The sequence below is a fragment of the Ictidomys tridecemlineatus genome, unplaced genomic scaffold (assembly GCF_052094955.1).
Source record: "Ictidomys tridecemlineatus isolate mIctTri1 unplaced genomic scaffold, mIctTri1.hap1 Scaffold_52, whole genome shotgun sequence".
In the NCBI taxonomy this organism is placed as follows: domain Eukaryota; kingdom Metazoa; phylum Chordata; class Mammalia; order Rodentia; family Sciuridae; genus Ictidomys; species Ictidomys tridecemlineatus.
Genome location: NW_027523416.1, coordinates 1,765,674 through 1,784,792, shown reverse-complemented (window position 1 = coordinate 1,784,792; position 19,119 = coordinate 1,765,674). Strand labels below are relative to the sequence as shown.

Sequence of the window (19,119 nt, the reverse complement as noted above, 5' to 3'; positions counted from 1 at the left end):
TTGAGGCAAACCTTTAATCTTTTGGCACAAGATTATTTTGGCTGGGGCAGAAAATTTGAGTCTTGGACTCAGGATGAATAATGAGACATCTCAGTTATCAAGTATTCATTTTGATTGAAGAGCTTTCTTTATGTCATTCACTTCCATCTATAAAAGGAAAAAAGAATCAAACAAAATTATAATGAATTGGCTGCTTTCATAAAAGTTGAAGACAATCAACCTGCTCAGTGGAAAGAAAATAATCAACCTGAAAATTTCAAAGGTGAAATGATATCTGAATGAAGAATCAATGACAGTGCTAGAAATGACATAAGCCTTAATAACAGGTACACAGGCACAATGCACTAGGAACAAAGTAGATGTTTTAATTCTTAGGCTACTTGGATCCAAAGTTTGTCAAAAGCAGCAAGGATTCCAGTTTCCTGACACACTGGACCATCTTACGGTGTCAGAAGACAGCTGTGATTGGCCCAAGGGGGTATGTGTAAGCACCTCCAAAGTCATGGTGAGTTTACCTATCCTTTCTTTGAATAGCATGTGTCTTCATCACTAAGGGCAACAACTAGATGAAAGTTGAGCATTGACCTTTGGTCAACTGGCATGCCCACATACTCTCCACCATTTGGTCATGGCATAGTTGAATCAGAGGCTAGAGAGGGACAGAGCTCAGATACCCTGGCAGGACTGATGTGACCACCAGAGAGAAGTAAAGAGATGAAGAGGAAGTGCCAAGTATGGACAGCTACTGTCTCTGAAGTCCCAGTGACTGTATGATGGAAGCCAGATGGCAACGGGGCCTCCCCAGCTCCATGTCCTCTGGTAGGTACTATGATGAAGTCTTCTGGAAACCAGAGGGAGTTTTTCAGAGAGGAGACATTTAAGATAAATTCCACATGAGAAGCCTCACTGGGGGTATGTTTACTGATGTTTCCCTTCCCCAAGACCTATGGAATCCAGGGAAGGTTGGGTAGTAAGACTATACAATTCTAAGAAGATTGTCACAAAAAGTGCCTCTAAATCTGCAGAAAAGTAACAATCATTTATTTTAAAAATAAGGCCCTGATGGACCCACCTGCAACCGAAGCCGGATTTTCTTCTCTTCATCCAACTCTGACAGTAACTGCTTAATCTCTCGTTTGAAAAGCAGACGGCAATGGAATTAAACAAAAGCCCAATAAGAGACAAGAAACATCTTATTATCATTAAATCCATTTGTTCCTTTTACAAAGAAAATGTGGACCAAACAGATTTTCTTTGCATTATTATTGCTTAAGATTTGTTTCAGACAGAAAGGCTTGACATTATTTTGGGGCCACCAAAATATACAGCCTTCCAACGGTAGGTCTAGAAATGATCTTTGAGATTCCTTAGTCCAACCTTCTCCCAAAAGGAGAAGATGGGGAAACTGAGGCCCAGAGTGCCTAGCCTGACTTGCCCAAAAAACAGACTCCAGGTATCCAGGCTCATATTCTGTCCTCTTCCCTCTAATTATTCCTTTGTAACAGAATACTGGTCTTCAAATATAATTACAAAATACCACTCCATCTCTACTTCCTTCATTTTCTACAGAGTTTTAAATGAATAAAAAGTAACTAGTATGTTTTCACCAAGTTTTACAAAATCCTACAAATAGTAAGATTCAAAAACTTGGAGGTGAAATAACTGAATAAACAATGTGGCAAGCATGTTGGAAAGAAAGCAGACCTGAGTAGGATACATGGCCTATACCTTTTCCAACCTTAAACAATGAAGTAGAACAAAACCAATCATCTTGCAAAGTCATGGCTCTATACATGGGATACTGCAACCATCCAAACACTGGTCTGAGAGCTATGTCCTTTTTAAGATATCAAACACTTAATTTTATATGTACATTTCCATGAGCTGGGTTGAAAACAGCACAGTAACAGTGATACTGCATCTGCTCATTTCAGGTAAATATCACAATGGTCACTGTACTTGGAACAGTACCCCAGCACGGCTGTAACACATTATCTGACATTAACCAGTTGTGACTCACTGCTGTACTTATTCAAGTACACATTATGTATCCATATCTCAGTGGGAACCACCTAGGGCTTAGGAAAGAAGTAGAAGGTGAGATCCTAAATGAATGGCCCAATCTTAGGAAGACCATGTCAGGCAAAGCTAAGTCTGGGTAGGGGAAGTTAGCTGGAGAAATTGGTCCAAAGAAAATGGCTCAGCCTTAAATTAATAAAAGTGGGTCTAGAAGGAAAAAGGAAGATGGGGAGTTGATGAAGAAAAGCCAGGGAAGAGTATGGAAGGTGAGCTTGCCTCTGAACACAGAGCACATTTGGGGATGGGGAGAGGTGGCTATTCACAGACTGCAAAGCATTTCAGCCATGTACATAGTAGCTCCCAGGCATCTCTCAGAGGGTACAATGGGCCAAAACCTCGGATACAGGAAAGTCTGACAACCAATGCTCTGGGATGTCTTGGGGCCATTGGGTCATTTCTAGGCAAGGGACACACATTGTCTGGACATTAATGGGGCTTTGGGTACCCAAACCTGTAACCTCCAGAGCCAGATAGGAGCTGGGGACTTTACGGAGTTAGGGACAGCCTGGCTGGTCTTAGGAGACTCTCTTAAGTACCAACCTGCCAGTTCTTGATATTTATTGGATGAGTCTCCACTGGGCAGGAAGTTAGTCCAAAAGGCCCCAATTTCAACTGACATTACCCAACCTAAGTGGAACAGAACCTACTTAAAGTCACATTGCTCAAAGTGAGGGCTTTTGCCAGCCCCAGACTCCCTCCGAAGGGTGTGATTTCAGGTGTCTGGCCACATTTGCCCATGCATTTCCTGATCACAAGGTAGCCAGGCACCAGGGGACACATTGGGCTGACCCACTAGGCTGCAATGCATACTCACGAGTCAGCTGTTCCCTCTGCTAGAGTGCTATGCTCTTGGCAATCCTGGATCATTTTTTAAAATCCTACTTGGAAATGCTTCCTTGAGATGCCTGCCCCAGTTCCCTCAAGAAAGAGCAAACTGATCTCTTCTGAGCCTCAGTTGCCTCAGATAAGTGCCCCTATATCTAATCCTTCTACCAGCTTTGTCATTGCAAACAGCATCCTGGGTGATACTGATATATGACACTTTTTTTGCTCACAGGTCTCTCTCCCCATCCAAGTTCTCCCTGAGGATGAGAGATGTGGCAAGAGAGTCTGTGTAGGCACACACGGAGAAAGTCCCCTCCATCTCATAGTAAAAACATCTTGCTAAGTGAGAAGTCTCAGGTTTAATATTCCCTATATCCTCATATGTCATGGTTCCTCATACAGGCAAACTAATTCATCTGGCAGCTAAGTGAAGAAGTTGCAATTTTTCTGATGCTAGAGGAAAATCTGGCTGTTGGGCTTATTTAATAAGTGGTATATGTACTGCTATAGTTTGCATCTTGAATGTTTCCCAAAGGCCCATGAGTTAAAGGCTTGGTTACCAGCCTGTGGTACTACTGGGAGGGGGTGGAATCTTTTGGAGGTGGGGTCTAATGGAAGGAAGTTAGGTCATTGGGGGTATGCCCTTGAAGGAGATACTGGGACCCTGGCCAACTCTTTTCTTTTGCTTCCTGGATGCCATGAGGTGAGCAGTTTCTTCCATCACATAATGTCATCATGTACTTCCTTGCCACAGGCCTGAAGGCAATGGGATCAAACAACCATGAACTGAAACCTTTGAAACTATGAGCTAAAATAATTCTTTCCTCTTTCTTTTAATTTTACTTTTTAAAATATTTTTGTTAGATATTGATGGACCTTTATTTTTACTCATTTATTTATATGCAGGCTAAGAATCGAACCTAGTGCCTCACACATGCTAGGCAAGTGCTCTAACACTGAGCCACACTTCAGCCCCAAGCCTTTCCTGTGTTAAGGCTGATTTTCTCAGGTATTTTGTCACAGTGATAGAAAGCTGACTAACACAGAAATACTGTATTTTATAGGGGATTTCAAGAATTTTCTTTTTAGGAACCTGCTAAGGGTATCAGTCCTTGCCACAAACTCATTCTGTATACCCCATGGCCAGCCTATGCCCTGCCTACACACAGTAGACTGAACATAAAAACACACAGCATAACTTAAGTATAAATTAAGCCTCTTGGGGTTCACACACACTCCAACCACTGCTGCCATCATCAGGGGGAGATCTGGCTCACTCTTTGGGGCAGGATAGGACCCAGACTTTCAGACCCAGGTCCTGGCCTAGTGGAGGGCCATCTAGAAGCCATGTGCAAAGGGTCTCTGGGCACTCACTTCTGCTGGTCCTTCATGGTCTCAATGATGCTCCTTAGCTTGCGGACCTGTGTCCTTAGCTCCTCCACAGCCGCCTGGCTGCTGGCTACAGGCTCCATCTTTGGTTTTCCTTCTGTGCTGAACAGAGATGGGGAGTTGGCTCTGTGTCCAGCTGTTCCCAAAGAGGACGACAGTGGGGAGGATGCCACCGAGGACAGAGAGGCTGGTCCGCCGCCGCCTGCTGCCATGGTCCCTGGCTTGGGCGGCAGGGATGCCTTGTTGTCAGACACCTGTGATGAGGGAAGGTGAAGAGGTTTCAAAGAAAGGGATTTGTGAACTGCATCTCCTTGTTCTGGTGAGTGAGACCTTCCTTCAACATCCCTGTTCCCACTTCCTTCTGCATACTTCACTTGTTTATTCCTTCATCCAGAAGCCACTAAGGGCTGATTTGGTGCAGGCCTGTCCCCAACCTGAGTGGGGGAAGATGGTCTTCTCTATGGATAGATAATTTCTTACTGGTTTCATATACAATATAGAGATACCCAATTGCTTTCCAGGTTCCACAAACTTTGAAAGTGAGGAAGACATTTGCCTGAGAAACCAGTGGAGTGCAGACAGACAAACAAATCAGTACACTGCAGATGAGGGGGAAGACTGCACAAGAAAGAGGAAGCACAGAGAGGTCCATAAATTCATTTAAGGGGCAACCATCCCAGAAGGAAAGCAGCAGGAAGGAGCAGCTGACAGCCCCATATTGGAGGGGGCAGAAGAAAGAAGAGATGGTTGGAGAACGAAGATGTAGGAGGAGAGAAGGTCCTAGAAAAAGCCTTTCTTGTCTACACACAAGAAAGCAAAATGCATTCATGCTTAGTAGGTCACAGGGTGCAGGAGAGAGCTAGGGAGAGAGAACAAAGCTGGGGAGGGAGAAGGTGCTGGCTGAAAGGGAGAAAATGACTGGAGCCTGCTAAAGATTGCTGTGGACACAGAAGGGCCCGAGGGATGGCAGGAGCTGGAGAAAACTGCTGGGAGACTCACACAATGGAAACCAGGAATAGTAAAGGTCTGACCTGGATAGTAGCCAAAAAGAATAGACAGATGTGGTAAAGTCAAGCACATCTAACAAAGCACCTGGTGTTGGGGTGGGTAGTAGGAGAGGCTGATGGAGTCCCAGTCCTCACAGAGGATATGCCCCTTGACCAGGGAGATGAGATACAGCCCAGAGGGTAAAAGAGGAAGTATGGATCAAGGGCCACACGTGGGGAGGGAAGAACCAGGTATCAAGGTTGTATCTTTCATAGAAGGAAGAGCCCGTAGAAAGCCCAGATAATTATTTCTCTTTTAGACACATCGAATTTTAGGAGCCTGAGTGAGGGATGGACACAAGGGGATGGGTCTGGTAGACACAGCCAGCAACTAAAAGACTGAGTTGGGGTAAAGGGAGTAGAAGCCATGGGGACAGATAAGACAGAGTTAGAAGAGAAGAGGCCCAATGGTGAAACCTAGGGAATGCCCAAGGTGAACAGGCAAGGAGAGAAGGGAGAGAGAACCCTTGACAACTGTGAAGAGTAGCAAGAGAGGGGATGAAGCAAGATCAGTAGAGGGACCTGGATGATGGAAATCCCCCGGAGAAGTTTCTGGAAGGGGAAAAAATGATTGAACAGTGCATAAAGAGTGCTGAGAGGAAAACAGGAGAGCCCATTTGGTAGTGCAAGGGAGACAGTAGCACAATGAAGGAGATTAGCTTCTGAACGGGAGGCAAGAAGTTCTGGCCAGCAAATTGAGGATTCTTCTCGGAAATGTGTTTGAAAAAGGAAGATAGGGTGGAGGGAGGAGGGCATAAACTTGTTCAGAAGCCTCAGGAGGAGACATGTTAAAGGAAAGGTTTTGCCTGTTTTCAGATATGGCTAAGACTATGAGCCGCGTGATATCTGGGGGGAAGAGTCAATGGAGGGTCAGGCTGAACATGGAGGAGAGAGGTGGGGGAAGCCTGATGGAAAAGTGTCCTGAGAAAGCCAGGAGGGCACAGGACCTGGTACAGTCTTGGGAAGGTGAGGAGAGGAGAGAGGCACCTGGAAGGTCCAGGGTGAAGACACTGGCAAAGGGAAGTGAGTTGGTAGGCAGGTGGGGAGGAAGCAAAGTAAAGGGATAGGATGTTGGTAAGTGATAGAGCGGAAGCTGAGGCTGCTGGTGAAGCTTGGCACCATAGCCATGGGACTCCCTCCAACAGCAGGCACCCAGCCGGCCACCCCAGGGCATGTGCCAAGAAGGGGCTTGGCTGGCATAGCAGTGAGGATGTAGAGTCTGGATTCAGGCTGTGCTAGAGGCAGAGACTGGAAAGAGTGAGCCAAAGCAGATGGGCCATCATTCCCAGCCTCCCTGCTCGCCTTTTCTCTGCCAAGTTACCATTGAGGAAAAGCGCTCTCTGCTGCCAGGCAGAGTGATCCGCCAGCCCGTGCTTTGTTGTTAGTAGGAGTAATAGTACGAGGGAAGAGGAACTGACATTTATGGAGTGCTAATCACATGCCGGACGTCAGCTCTACAATTTAAACAGGGATTAACTGGCACAAGCATTTCACCAAGCAGGAAACTGAGGTTTAGAGAGCTGGATGGGTAATTCCCCAAGTCTCACAGCTAATCACTGGCAGAACTGGGATTCAAGTCTGAAGATTTGTGCTGTCCTATTATTATTTTTTTGTTAACTACCTATTCTTGGGCTCATGCCTTCTCCCATTTCCCATCTTGCATCCTTTCGTACTTCTCACGACCTACCAATGCCCATTGACTTCAGATATTCTTGAATCAATGCTTCTTTTGGCATTTCCTGTATGACTGGCTCTCATGGCCCATTTCAACTAACAAGTGTTTTTAAAGCTCTCACAGAGTATAGATCACCACACTCCCTGATAAAATTAGTTCAAGTGGAATTTCTAGAAGCATTGAAAAATGCAACCTGACAACTCCAGGGAAGTGAAATAGGCTAATGGAATAGAATTGCAAATCAGAAACACAAAAAGCCATTATCCACCACTAGATGTCACTGTAAAGACACCCCAGGGATGTCAGAGAAAACCAGAAAAAAAAAAAAAGGGGGGTTGGTGATGGTGGTGAGCTCTAAATCCAATTTTAGTACATAGAATTCTTTATAAAGAAAGAATGCTTTGGTTTTGTGGATAGTTAAAATTGATCTGTCTTATAGGATCATGTTTTGCTTACTGTAACAGATTTTAAGGAAAAAAATACATGTAAATTCTTAAATCTATGAAAAGTGGTTAAGTGCCTCTAGGTTCAATCCCTGTACTCCCCCCCACCCCCCCCCGAAAAAATCCATGAGAAGAAAAATCTCACATAATCTTTGACTTCTTGGGCTATTTCCTGCTTCAAAAGACTAGTTCTCTACTTTTAGACAGTAAGAGATTGCTAATGTTCTGAGAAAATAATCCCAAATGACTGTTTTTTTTAAAGTAACAGAAAAAGGAATTTTTAAATCTTGGTTTATATTCATAGGCAGAACAGAGATTGTATAGGGTGCTTACTCTTCAAAAGTTGAATGGAGTAGCTAACAATGTCTTTTTGTGTGTGTGATTCTGGGGATGGAACCCTGAGCCTTGTGTATTCTAGGCAGATGCTCTACCACTGAGTTACACCCTCAGCTATCCCTCTTTTTTTGAGTCGAGGTCTTGCTATGTTGCCCATGCTGGCCTCCAACTCTGAGGCTTAAGTGATCTTCCTGTCATAGCTTCCCAAGATCCTAATACTACAGGCACATACCACTGTGCCTAGCTATGTCATCTTCTTTATTTCTCACAAATAATTTACTGTCCTTACTAATCCCTGGGATCCCTGGGCATGCAATGCATTAAAATATTTTAGATTATAAATGTATTCTAGAACATGAATCAAATCAGCTTTAAGAGGCCATATTATGGCTGGGTACAATGGTGCACGCCTGTAATCCCAGTGGCTTGAGAGGCCGAGACAGAAGGATCACAAGTTCAAAACCAGACTTAGAAACTAAGTGAGGCACTAAGCAACTCAGTGAGACCTTGTCTCTAAATAAAATACAAAATAGGGTTGGGGTTGTGGTTCAGTAGTCAAGTGCCCCTAAATTCAATCCCTGGTACAAAAAAAAAGAGACCCTATATGAACTTCTAATTATAATTTTTGGCCAGCTCTGAACGTAAAAGATAAGATCTGTAAGAAGAAGAACACAACATTTAATATTTACTGTAGTCTCTCTAGAAACATGAAGGCTTTTAAAGTTGTTTTGGTTGTAAGGGCATTTGTGATTGTGTGTGTATGACAATTTGAAAAGGGGTTCTGCTACAAGAGAAAATGTAGTAAATAAATCGCTGAATTTGAGCTCACTGATTCTGCCCAGTTGGGACACTTTGTGCAACATGCCTCAGAGACTTTGATGACTATAGTAATCACTGTTACTAAAGAATGACAAAACCTGCAACTGTCTGTTTATCCTGCTTTGGTTTATAACCCATCGTTAGTGCATGCATGAAAGGGCAGGGACACCTCACCCTGGCTGGTCACTCACTTGGGATATGGTAACAGTCTTTGAAGTCTTCTTTGACACGTCTACTCCTCTGTGCACAAGCGAAATGTGTTCCTCTTTATCTTCTTCGGGACTTGGGGAGTCAAAGATATCGGGGCTTGAAAGGGAGGACTGGATAAAGCCAAAAGAAAATGCTTTTGTCAGAATCATACCTTAACTGACAGCTTTTGTTAATATGATGCTGTATGCTTTTCAAAGCATTTGACACTTCTATTTTCTCTGTCTCCCCACTAAAACCCTGTGAGGCAGAGAGTGCTAATATCTGTGTACAAGAGATAATAAGAGCTGATTATTGGCAGGTCTGAGACCAAGAAACAAGATTTCCTAAGCCAGGATCTCTACCCCAATGCCAATCAATCACTTCATCCACACAAGCAGCCATTGTCCATCTTTTCCTGCTCCCTCCTTTCTCCAAACATTTGCTACTGTGTGTCCAGCACAGAGCTAGATACTGTAGACTTAATGGTGACATGGCATACACAATCCCTGCCCTCACAAGGATCTCAGCCTGGTGGGGAAGAACCCACAGTCAACAGAAGGCTGCCTCTCATGCTTCTCTCCTCCATCTTTTCTTATCCTTTTCCTCAACCCTTTATCAGGTTCACTAAATGTACTACACTGAAGTGCCCTAAAAGACTTATCTGAGAGGAGACCATTTCTAAAGGCAAGGGACCGCCAGGCCTGTGGTCCTGAGTTATGGTTTGAAGGTGTCTCCCAAAAGCTCCTTTGTTAATACAGGAAGATTCAGAGGTTAAAAAAAAGATTAGATCATGAGAGCTATGACCTAATCAGTCTATCCTAGTTTGAAGATACTGACTGGGTGGTTAACTGTAGGCAGATGGGCTGTGACTGGAGGAGGCAGGTTACTGGGGCATGCTCTGCAAGGGTGCATCTCCCTATAGTCCCTCTACTTCCTTTCTACCATGAGATGAACTTTCTTCTGCTGCTTTTCCACCATGATGCTCTTCTTCACCTTGGGCCTAGAACAATGAAGCCGGTCCACCATGGACTAAACCTCTAAAACCATGAGCCAAAATGAAGTTTCCCTCCTCTAAGTTGTTCTTATTGGGTTTGTCACAGTGATGAAAAACTGACTAACACATCCGGTGAGCAGAGTTTCTGCAGGCCTTGAGCACAGCCCTGCCTGCTAGCACAACAAGCCCATTTCTTCTTTGGTAGCTGCAGCTAAATCTTTGCCCTCATTACTGTCACCAGTTGTTATCCATTTTGAAGTCTGTATTTACTAAAGTATGTTTACAGAATGGAGCATCTTTGGGTAAAATATGAGACGACATCCCCTGCCCTTTCTGCCTCATTGTGAGGATCACTGTGAAGATCAAAAAGCAGATGAATGGGGGCCAATTCACCAGAATTCACTTAGTTAGAAATGATTCTTGAGCTAGAATTAGTCCATTTTAGAACAAAGCAAATGAAAATAAAAATTCCCATAGAAAGGAATTTTTTAAAATAAAGAATCTTCCAGAGATATCTTGGGGTGAGCTCATATTCAGCCTTATCCCTCTGCCTTCTATCCCTGTGGTAAAAAAATTCCTTTTCAGAATCACCATTTAAAGTCATTATAGAAAAATTATGCCTGTAAATATTGTTTGTTTTCTTCTGTTTACTTACTAAGGCAGAAACTTAATATATTTTAGGGAATTTTTAAGCAAAGTTTGTGCTTTAAGAGATCTTACTTGTTAATCTTCATTTAATCTGAAAATCCAATTACCTAAAATAACACCCCCAACCAAGCTTTCTTATTAATCTAGGCTTAACTGCTTAACTACCACACAATGCCTGGATCCTTTAATTTTGAGATTTTTATTCAAAAAGCCTGTTTCTTCCTATATAACCTGTATTGCACAAGCTGCCAATCAAACCTTGCTCTTTGAATCCTATAAATGTAAATAGCTTTAATTAGGATGAATGGCCACAGGCTGGGGAATCATGACAGGCACATTTCCTCAATCATTCCCCTAGTGGCATTTTAGCAATATGTCCCTATCCACAGATTCCATTTTGCTATGGAAAACCCACAAGGGCTAACTGTAAGAAGAGTAAATAGGAATTCAATGTATACATCCAAATGGGGGCAGATGGGAATGAAGGGAAGAGAACATGGTCACTATAATTCATTAAAGCACAAATGTATTCTGTTGTCATAAGTCCATAAGCAGAATCACTCCCTATAAAATGTCAAGCTTTGAGTCACTGTGCTATAAGCTTTCTGAAGGTAGTAGCTGTGTAGTTCTCATTCCCAGTTAGATCCTTGGTACCTGGCACAGTATCTGGTCCACATGGGATAGATGTCTATAAACATCTGTTGCATGAATGAACAACTGTATAGTTCAAAAGTGGGAGGGATGAGATGCCTTAACTTTGTCCCAAAAGTACACACAACTCCCAGGCAGAGAATGCATGAACTGAGGTGAGGATGGTAATTAAAATCTGTTATTTAATTCTGGAAGCCACAGGGCTCTCTAGACCTTGAAAAGTTGGAGAGAAATTGGAAAGAAAATAAAAATGATGAAGGATTTATAGAGAAGGTGGAAGAGAGAAGACTGAGAAATTGAAATGGAAAGATGCTAAGAAGCAATGAAATAGACTGTGTGTATGTGCATGTTGAGGTGGGGTGTGAAGAGAGAGAAGGAAAGGAAGAAAGGAGAAGGCGGCATTGCCACAGAACTCTATAGAACAGTGAAAAAGGAAGCCGCTTTTTCAAGTCTTTCTCTCAAAAAGGTGTCAATGCAAAGTTAGGTTTGTTTCATACAAAGAGGACAAATAGGACGATTTAAACCACACTTACAGACTCGATAGATATGAGAGAAGAGGCTCAAAGGAAGTGGCATTCTTTTTCTTCTAAATGGTGACAGTTTATGAGGGATTAGTGATGAGGTGAGAAGAGAAAGTATCCTGGGAAACCTACGAAAGGTTAATTCCTTGGTGTATCTAGGTGGAGGTTATAAGACCTTAGAGCTGCAAGAACAAGGCAATGTGATAATTAGAGATAGATTAGACAGACAGACAGATAGATAGACAGATGACAGATTGAACGAACACACACACACACACACACACACACACACACACACACATACTGCTTACGGAAGGTATTTTAAATCTTTGTGGAGGGGAAATTTACAAACTATGGCAAAAGCAAACTATGCATTTCCTTTTGACCCAATTTCACAAAATTTGTGCCTAATGAATAATTTGGGAGCAGCACCAAGATTATTCCACAGAACCGGAAACAACATACACATCCAGTAATAGTACACTGGTTTAACTGTCATATACTCACACATTAGAAGAGTAGGCAGCCATTAAATGTGCTGTTCTGGAAGAAGGGGCAATGATTGGGGAGAAAGGTGTGCAATTTAAGGTGGGGAAAGCAAGGTCCAAAACAATATATACTATATAATCTCCATTTTTTTTAGAATTTTTTTTTAATATTTATTTTTAGTTCTCAGCGGACACAACATCTTTGTTGGTATGTGGTGCTGAGGATCGAACCCGGGCCGCACGCATGCCAGGCGAGCGCGCTACCGCTTGAGCCACATCTCCAGCCCATAATCTCCATTTTTGAAGAAATAATTTTATATATACAAAATAGAAATTTAAAAAAATAAGGATATATAGTAAGAGGTTAATAGTTTTTTGTTTTAGGGGAAGGATTACAAGTTTACTCTCTTTATAAATCATGTTCTTAAAAATCTGGTCTAAGTAACAGGTTTGCAATGAGAGTTTATTCCAAATGACTAAAACAAAAAAATTTCTGTGTATTCTGATTGGTGTCTTCTACATAACCAGCTGCCTCATAAGTCTAAAAACAATTTTCTGAAGGTCCACATGCTATTCCATGGAAGGGTGAAGATGACAGAGCTTTGGGAGACAAAGGCTATTGCCTAGCATTGTATAGCCGCAGGTCTTTATTTAGTAAATCTTTTGTCTTGTTTATGAACCACATCAGTCTCATTTCCCTTTTCCCACCATAAAACATGACATTTTTCTTACCAATTTCATTTCAGGTTCAAGCAAGAATCAGTCTAGAAGGAAAGAGAGGGAAGGTGGGAGAGAAGAGGGTGTGCCACTTTGCTGGCAGAAACACAAAGAACAAATAGAAATATTGCTTGATTCAAGAAGACTTTTAAATCACATTTAGTTGGAAGTGTATCCCATGGCCTCCCTTTCCTCGGGTGTCTCCAATCAGCCATTTGCAGAAGAGTCCTTGGCAAGAATCTCTAATGTTTCCTGCTTTTCAGCTGTAGAGAAGCAAGGAGACCTGAGGAGGAAACACTTACAGATGTGAGCGACTGGGATGGGGGCCGCCTCCCTGTAGCTTTTGGTCTGCTTGTGGTTGGGTGACTGAGTTTCTCAGTAGAGGATACCACGGAGTCAAAACCTCTAGGTCTAAAACAAAAATAAAATCAATTGTTACAGGGAAAAACAGGAGTGAGAAAGGCTTTTACATTATGTCACAAGTACCTCTTTTCTTAATAATCATCCTTTCCATCTGGGTTATCCTTCATCTTTTACAAAGGCCATTTACATCCTTTGGCCATTCAATAAATATGATTCAAACTGAATGAAACAATCATTTCCTTCTTAGTTTCACAAGCTAGTAAGCAGGAGAAAGAAACACGATTTTTCTTTTTCCCTTCAATAACTACATCCATAAATCTTTAAAAAGCTATAAAAAGAAGATTAAAGGAGGAATTCTCTTTTTCCACAAATCCAAGTCCATTTTAGTGGATAAAAACATTCTTGCAGTCTCAACACAAAAGGCAGTTATCACAAGGTACAATAGCCACAGGCAAATGAATGCTGGTCATTGATTCCAAAAGACAAGAGGGGACAGGGTCCTCCTCTGCTTTATAATCAGTAGTCTGATTATCAGCTGTCACCCTGATGTTGGTCTGTAAACTCCTTAGAGAGAAAACCAAACTTCTACTTCTTCAAATAACTCACAGAGCCCAACCCCTTTCTGTTTTCAGAGTCATTATTATCTTCTGCAGTTGTCAGTCTGTTCATCCATTATTCCCTTGTCATTGAGCAACTACTCTGTCACCCAGAGCAAAAGATCCTGAGGCTATACCAGTGAACATGGCAGAAATGGGCCCTGCCTTTGGAGAGCTTACATCCCAGTGACTGATGCTCAGAGAAACAGATCATTCATGTGTCTAACACATGTCTGGAGGGAGGCCTTTGACTAGACTTTGCCAACCTCTTGAATGAATGATCATACCAATGGGTTACGCAGTTCTGTAGAGTTCTGGGGATCTACAAACCAAGTACAGATGTGTGTAGGATGCTCAGAGGAATGGCTAACAGAAAGGGACTGACCCTGAGCACCATTATTGCTGTTGACTAGGACAATACCATTTCTTTGCCACAAGTAGACTGTGTTTTAAATGCTATGGCATACATGACCTTCCCAAACCATTCCCCACTCTCCTTTCTAACACAGCCCCACTTTTGTCTTAGGACAATGTGCCCAGTCCTATGACTGGTCTAGAGACAGCTATGTAGCCCAGTTTGGGTCACTGGGAAATAAAGGTAAGTCTACTGAGCTTCTAGGAAAGAGATTTCCTCTCTGTTTAGAAAGGGATGAGTGAGAAGAAGGTCTTTTGTGTTATATCCCTCTGCCTTCTGACTTGGGAAGCTGTTGGGTGAGGAGAGGATGCCTGGAGTTATAGCAGCCAACTTGGGACCACAAGAGGAGGCATGGCCATGAGGGGAGATCTTGAAGATGGAAGAGTGGAAAAATGGAAAGAGCTTGGGTAACTGACAACCCCAGTGACCTGCCCACCAACCACCAACCATGGAATGACCAAGTGCCTAGACTTCTTGTCATGTGATTTTAACAAACCCCTATTATTTTGGTGAATTTTTTTTATCAGATAGTCTGTATTTGCAGCTGAAAGTATCCTAACTGCCATAACTGCAAATACGCTGGCTCAGGGCAGAGAAGTTAAAAATAAAATTATGTGTGCCCCCCCATATTTGGGGGAGAACTTTTTTGCTCATGGTTATAATAGTTAGGCTGTGTGACAGCTTTACTCTATTAATGAATAGGCAGGTGTTATCTGCAAACTATTTCCTTTAGTGGACTATGCAAAACTAAGCATAAGGCAATGGTCCGGAGAAGCCATTAAAATATACCTGGAATTATATTAAGTGACATTATTTTAGCACCTGGTGAATGAATAATAACTCAAATAATTACTCTTATCAGGGCAAGATAAAAATAATCAAAGGTTAACCACCTGCAAAGGCAGTTTGAAGAAAATCATCAGTGGTACCTGGAGGCCAAGCAGAAGCCCATTAGTATTTAGCACCTAGGTGAGAGTCATAAAGGGACCCACTTCTCCAGCCAGCTCCATGGGGTGCCATGAAGATCTGGGTCAGGGGAGGAGCTGGCTCACTAGACTAGTCCCTTTCAGGGGCTTTCCCTTTAAACAATCTTATTTTCTTAACAGGTTCTTCTTCAGATTCTACCCTTACCTCTACCAACTCCCTGTTGTCTGAAATGGAAATTTCCCATTACACAGGTGGATTGATGCAAAAGGCCATTAACTGACATTAATATTCCTCAATCTTTCTATTTAGTTAGTTTTTTAATCAGTGCATTATAGTTATACAGAATAGTGGGGTTTATTTTGACACAGTTATACATACATGGAATATAATTTGCTCCATTTCAACTCCTAGGACTTCTACACTCCCCCTCCCCCGCCCCTTTCCTCTACTCTATTGAGCTTCCTTCTATTTATTTATTGGTTTGTTTTATTTTCACTTTTAGTGCATTATAATTATACATAATAGTGGGGTTCGTTTAGACACAGTATTGGTGCATTTAGATATACATAAAAGTAGAATTCATTGTGATATATTAATACAAGTACATAGTATAATTTGGTCAATTTCATTCCACAGTTCCTTCTCCTTTCCTATCCTTCCTCTCTTCCCCTCCCTCACTGTTTGAAATTAGTTTTTCTCTGATCACAAAAGTAATAAATACTCAATACCTGATTTTTTTAAAAAAGAAGAGAATTTGTTAACAACAAAAGAAGGTCAACTATAATCGTATCACATTGGGAAAACTACTGTTTTTTTAAAGTCCTATTCCTCTAGGACTTTATAAAATAGAGAGCATAGCTCATATCATATGTAATATTGCATTCTGCTTATTTCACTTACCCTTATATGCTATGTCTCTAAAAAATCTTCACAAATATTTTGATCATTGTAATAATCTATAGCAGTGCCACTCATCATTTATTTACTCAATGCTGCATCGTTGGATAATTAGTGTCCAAATCATTCCCCCTCTTATGTTTTGCTATTACAGAAAAATGCTGCACAAATATCCTTTCATGTACTCTACATACAATGAGTTTAGCAGGTTATCTATGAAGATCCCTGACTGCTCTGGGGAAAAGGGAGTAAGGCCCAAGACAGGGTGGTTTGTTGGTGGGGGTGAAGGTGGTTGGGGATGGAAGGTAGCACAATGGAAAGAGGAAGCCTGGGGCAGGGGAGAGGACAAGATTGAAGAGAAAGCCTGAGGAGCAGTTGCTGAGCAGACAGACAGCAGAGGAGGTAGAAGAAAAGGCTGTATAAAAGTTCCAATGAATAGGTCATAGCCAAGGGCCTTGGCTGGGGGCTCTTGGGACTGAGCTGGACAAGCTAGATCATCACCCTATCCAAGAAACTAAAACAAGCTTTGGAGGCAAATACTGAGCAGGGTAAAGTGATTAAAGAACAATTAAAGATTAATTAACTGTTTTTCCATCTTGACTGCACAGCAGACTTACCTGGACAATTAAACACCCCCCCCACACACACATACTCCTTGTCTTTGAATCCTATTCCTCGATTGATTCAACTGGTCTGGTGTACAGCCTGGGAATGGATAGGTTTACATTTCCCCAGGTGATACGAACCATAGCAAAGTGTGAAAAGCACTGCTATAGCAGAGGTGGAGGTTTAGAGCAGGAAGGGATAAGGAAGGATTTGACCAAGTGGAGGTATGGAGAGGGGAGGCCACCAGGTGAATGGTGGAACATTCTAGGGTGTTCCCAGTGAGTGAAGAGCCTGCTGGGAAAAATTGTAGGGGGTAATCTCATCATTATGATGGGTCTTCCAATGTCAGGCTGAGGAGTGCTGGCCTGATTTGAGGGGTGACATAGTTCCTGGAGCACTGGATGAAAGTGGTGGCTAAAAGCTCAGGTGATTGGCAACAGGTCAGGCACACGGCAGCTGGAGAGAGGAGTAGACCCAGCAAGCAGAATAGCATGAGACAAGGACATTAGAGTGAGGCGAACAGATGGGACAGTCTTAGGCCCACCTTGGGTTGGGCTTGGCATGTCCACTGGCACATAGGGATGGCCAAGTTCACATCAGGAAACTTTTGCTTCAACTCTATGGAGGACAGCCTCTTCACTCTCCACCCACCCTTCTCATCCTACTCAAATAATTAAGTCCACCTGGGAGCTTAGGGTTTGACAATGTTTGAGGTGGCATTCTATAATAAATTATGCTTCCAGAATGACTCAGAGGCATGGTGTCTATCACCCACACTTAAGCTGTGAGCCCCAGGAGGACAGGAACTTATCTTTGCATTCTCAAAGTCTAGCTCATTCCTGAGGGGAAAAACACACGGATATTCTGTTAGCGAAGGAATGAAAGAATAAATGAACAAACCATCTCAGGGATAGCTCTTAGTCTAGGAGTATAGCTTAGAGAGGTGGCTCCTAGTGGGACATGAGGCAGCAGTGCCAGGGCAGAAGGCAGCATTCTGTGCCACATCTCCAGGGAAAGCTTGGCTGCCCATTTCACTTTATTGGCTAAGGTCTGCACTAAATAGACCCATGCATGTTGGCACCTGGCCACACTTAGCAAGCATCTCCAAGACAGATGGCTGAGATGACTGCCTCATTTCTGTCATTGAGAGTAAGAGGAGGGTCAGACTCCCTCAGGAAGAGCCTCTCTTAGCCTCTTAATGAACATTTCTACCAAGTTTAACTTTCTACATTTTTAGCTTTAAAGAGCACTTTTTTTTTTTGAAACAAGAACCAAACTGAACTGCCATAAAGACAAAGATGTGGGCTGTGGATGTCACTCAGTGGTAGAATTTGCCTGGCATGCATGAGGCTTTGGGTTTGATCCCTAGCCCCACAACAAAATAAAACAAGACAAAAAATCATGCACCACATATGAGGTCACTTGCTGAAAAAGGAACCTCATGTTATACTTCCACAGACCACAAACTGCAACATAATTCTGCTTTCTGACAGTAAAGGGGACAAACTCTTCAATGCTGTCACATAACTTTTCAGTGGCCCAGAGCATGCTCCTCATGACTGCGGCCATGGCAGCTGTGATTAAGGTAGAATTTCCATGACTAACTCATTGTGGTGCGAAGAAAATGTCCCAATTTTCATGGCGGGTTTTGAAATGAATCAAGTTGAAACTTGATATAAGCTTTCTCAGCCTAGCTGGGAATTTTTCCTCCTAATAGAAAATGGTTTTAATGCCCATAAACTAGTCCAAAACTATTAAACTGGCAAGTGCTGGGGCATTTTTTAAAAGTTTCATAAGGATGAGAGGCTCTTGGCTCTTGTGACAGTTGGAAGAAAACCCCTCTACAGACATATGGGGATAATTGATGTTGGACATGATAGAATCAACTTGGAAAAGGCCCTTGACTCTTCATGGCACAAAGAATTGCCCATTTTCCAGGAACTTCAGTCATGCCCTTCAATTAGAAAATGTAGCCTCATTTTCCATGGATGGGAGGAATGGTACTAGTGACCACAGGTGACCCAGAGTATATCCACTGAAAACTCAGAGGAGGAACAGTCAAAAGTCTGAGACAAGTCAGCTGTCACCAATGGAACTGTTTGGGAGCTCTTAAATGGCCCTGTTGATTCATCATAGCTCACAGCGCTGGACTTGAAAAGGAGCCCTTGGACGGAAGTTTATTACATTTGAAGCCTGGCAACATCACTACCTCCCAATAATTCTGGAAGCCATTCTTTGTTCTCCATATCCCTGTCTTAGATCGTTAAAGCTGCCCAAATTTCTTGCCTGGAACCACTGTAATACATTTCTCACTTTAAGCCCCTCACTACTCCATGTACTGCCACCAGAGAAAGATGTATGAAGTGCCTGAGTATGTCTAACTAACTCCTTCTGAGCCACAGAGGCTGGGCACAACTCAGACCTCTTCCAAGAAGCCAAACTGCACCCTAAGGCCTGGAATGAGTGCTTCCCAACTTACCCATCAGTCTGATCTC

The 19,119-nt window shown here is 42.6% G+C and overlaps 1 protein-coding gene and 1 long non-coding RNA gene across 2 annotated transcripts; both read right to left on the bottom strand.

The window, feature by feature from the left end:
• LOC144373892 (uncharacterized) lies at positions 1-1,139 on the bottom strand. Its single transcript, XR_013433461.1, has 2 exons — positions 1,073-1,139; positions 1-147 (listed from the first exon to the last, which is right to left on the bottom strand). It is a non-coding gene; the product is annotated as an uncharacterized LOC144373892 (long non-coding RNA).
• A 3,135-nt stretch (positions 1,140-4,274) lies between these two features.
• LOC144373900 (SH3 domain-containing kinase-binding protein 1-like) lies at positions 4,275-18,193 on the bottom strand. The gene is made up of 4 exons (XM_078036880.1): positions 18,063-18,193; positions 13,123-13,231; positions 8,804-8,932; positions 4,275-4,547 (listed from the first exon to the last, which is right to left on the bottom strand). The coding sequence occupies exons 1-4, from the start codon at positions 18,191-18,193 to the stop codon at positions 4,275-4,277; spliced, it is 642 nt and encodes a 213-aa protein (XP_077893006.1).
• Between the last annotated feature and the right edge of the window lie 926 nt (positions 18,194-19,119).

Excerpts from the sequence above, each read along its gene's own strand:
- LOC144373900 (XM_078036880.1), bottom strand. The coding sequence starts at position 18,193 with ATGGCCGCAGTCATGAGGAGCATGCTCTGGGCCACTGAAAAGTTATGT. Across the intron at positions 8,933-13,122 it reads CATCCCAGTCGCTCACATCT|TCCTCCCTTTCAAGCCCCGA; the intron begins GTAAGTGTTTCC and ends GGCTTTATCCAG. Across the intron at positions 4,548-8,803 it reads AGACTGTTACCATATCCCAA|GTGTCTGACAACAAGGCATC; the intron begins GTGAGTGACCAG and ends CCCTCATCACAG.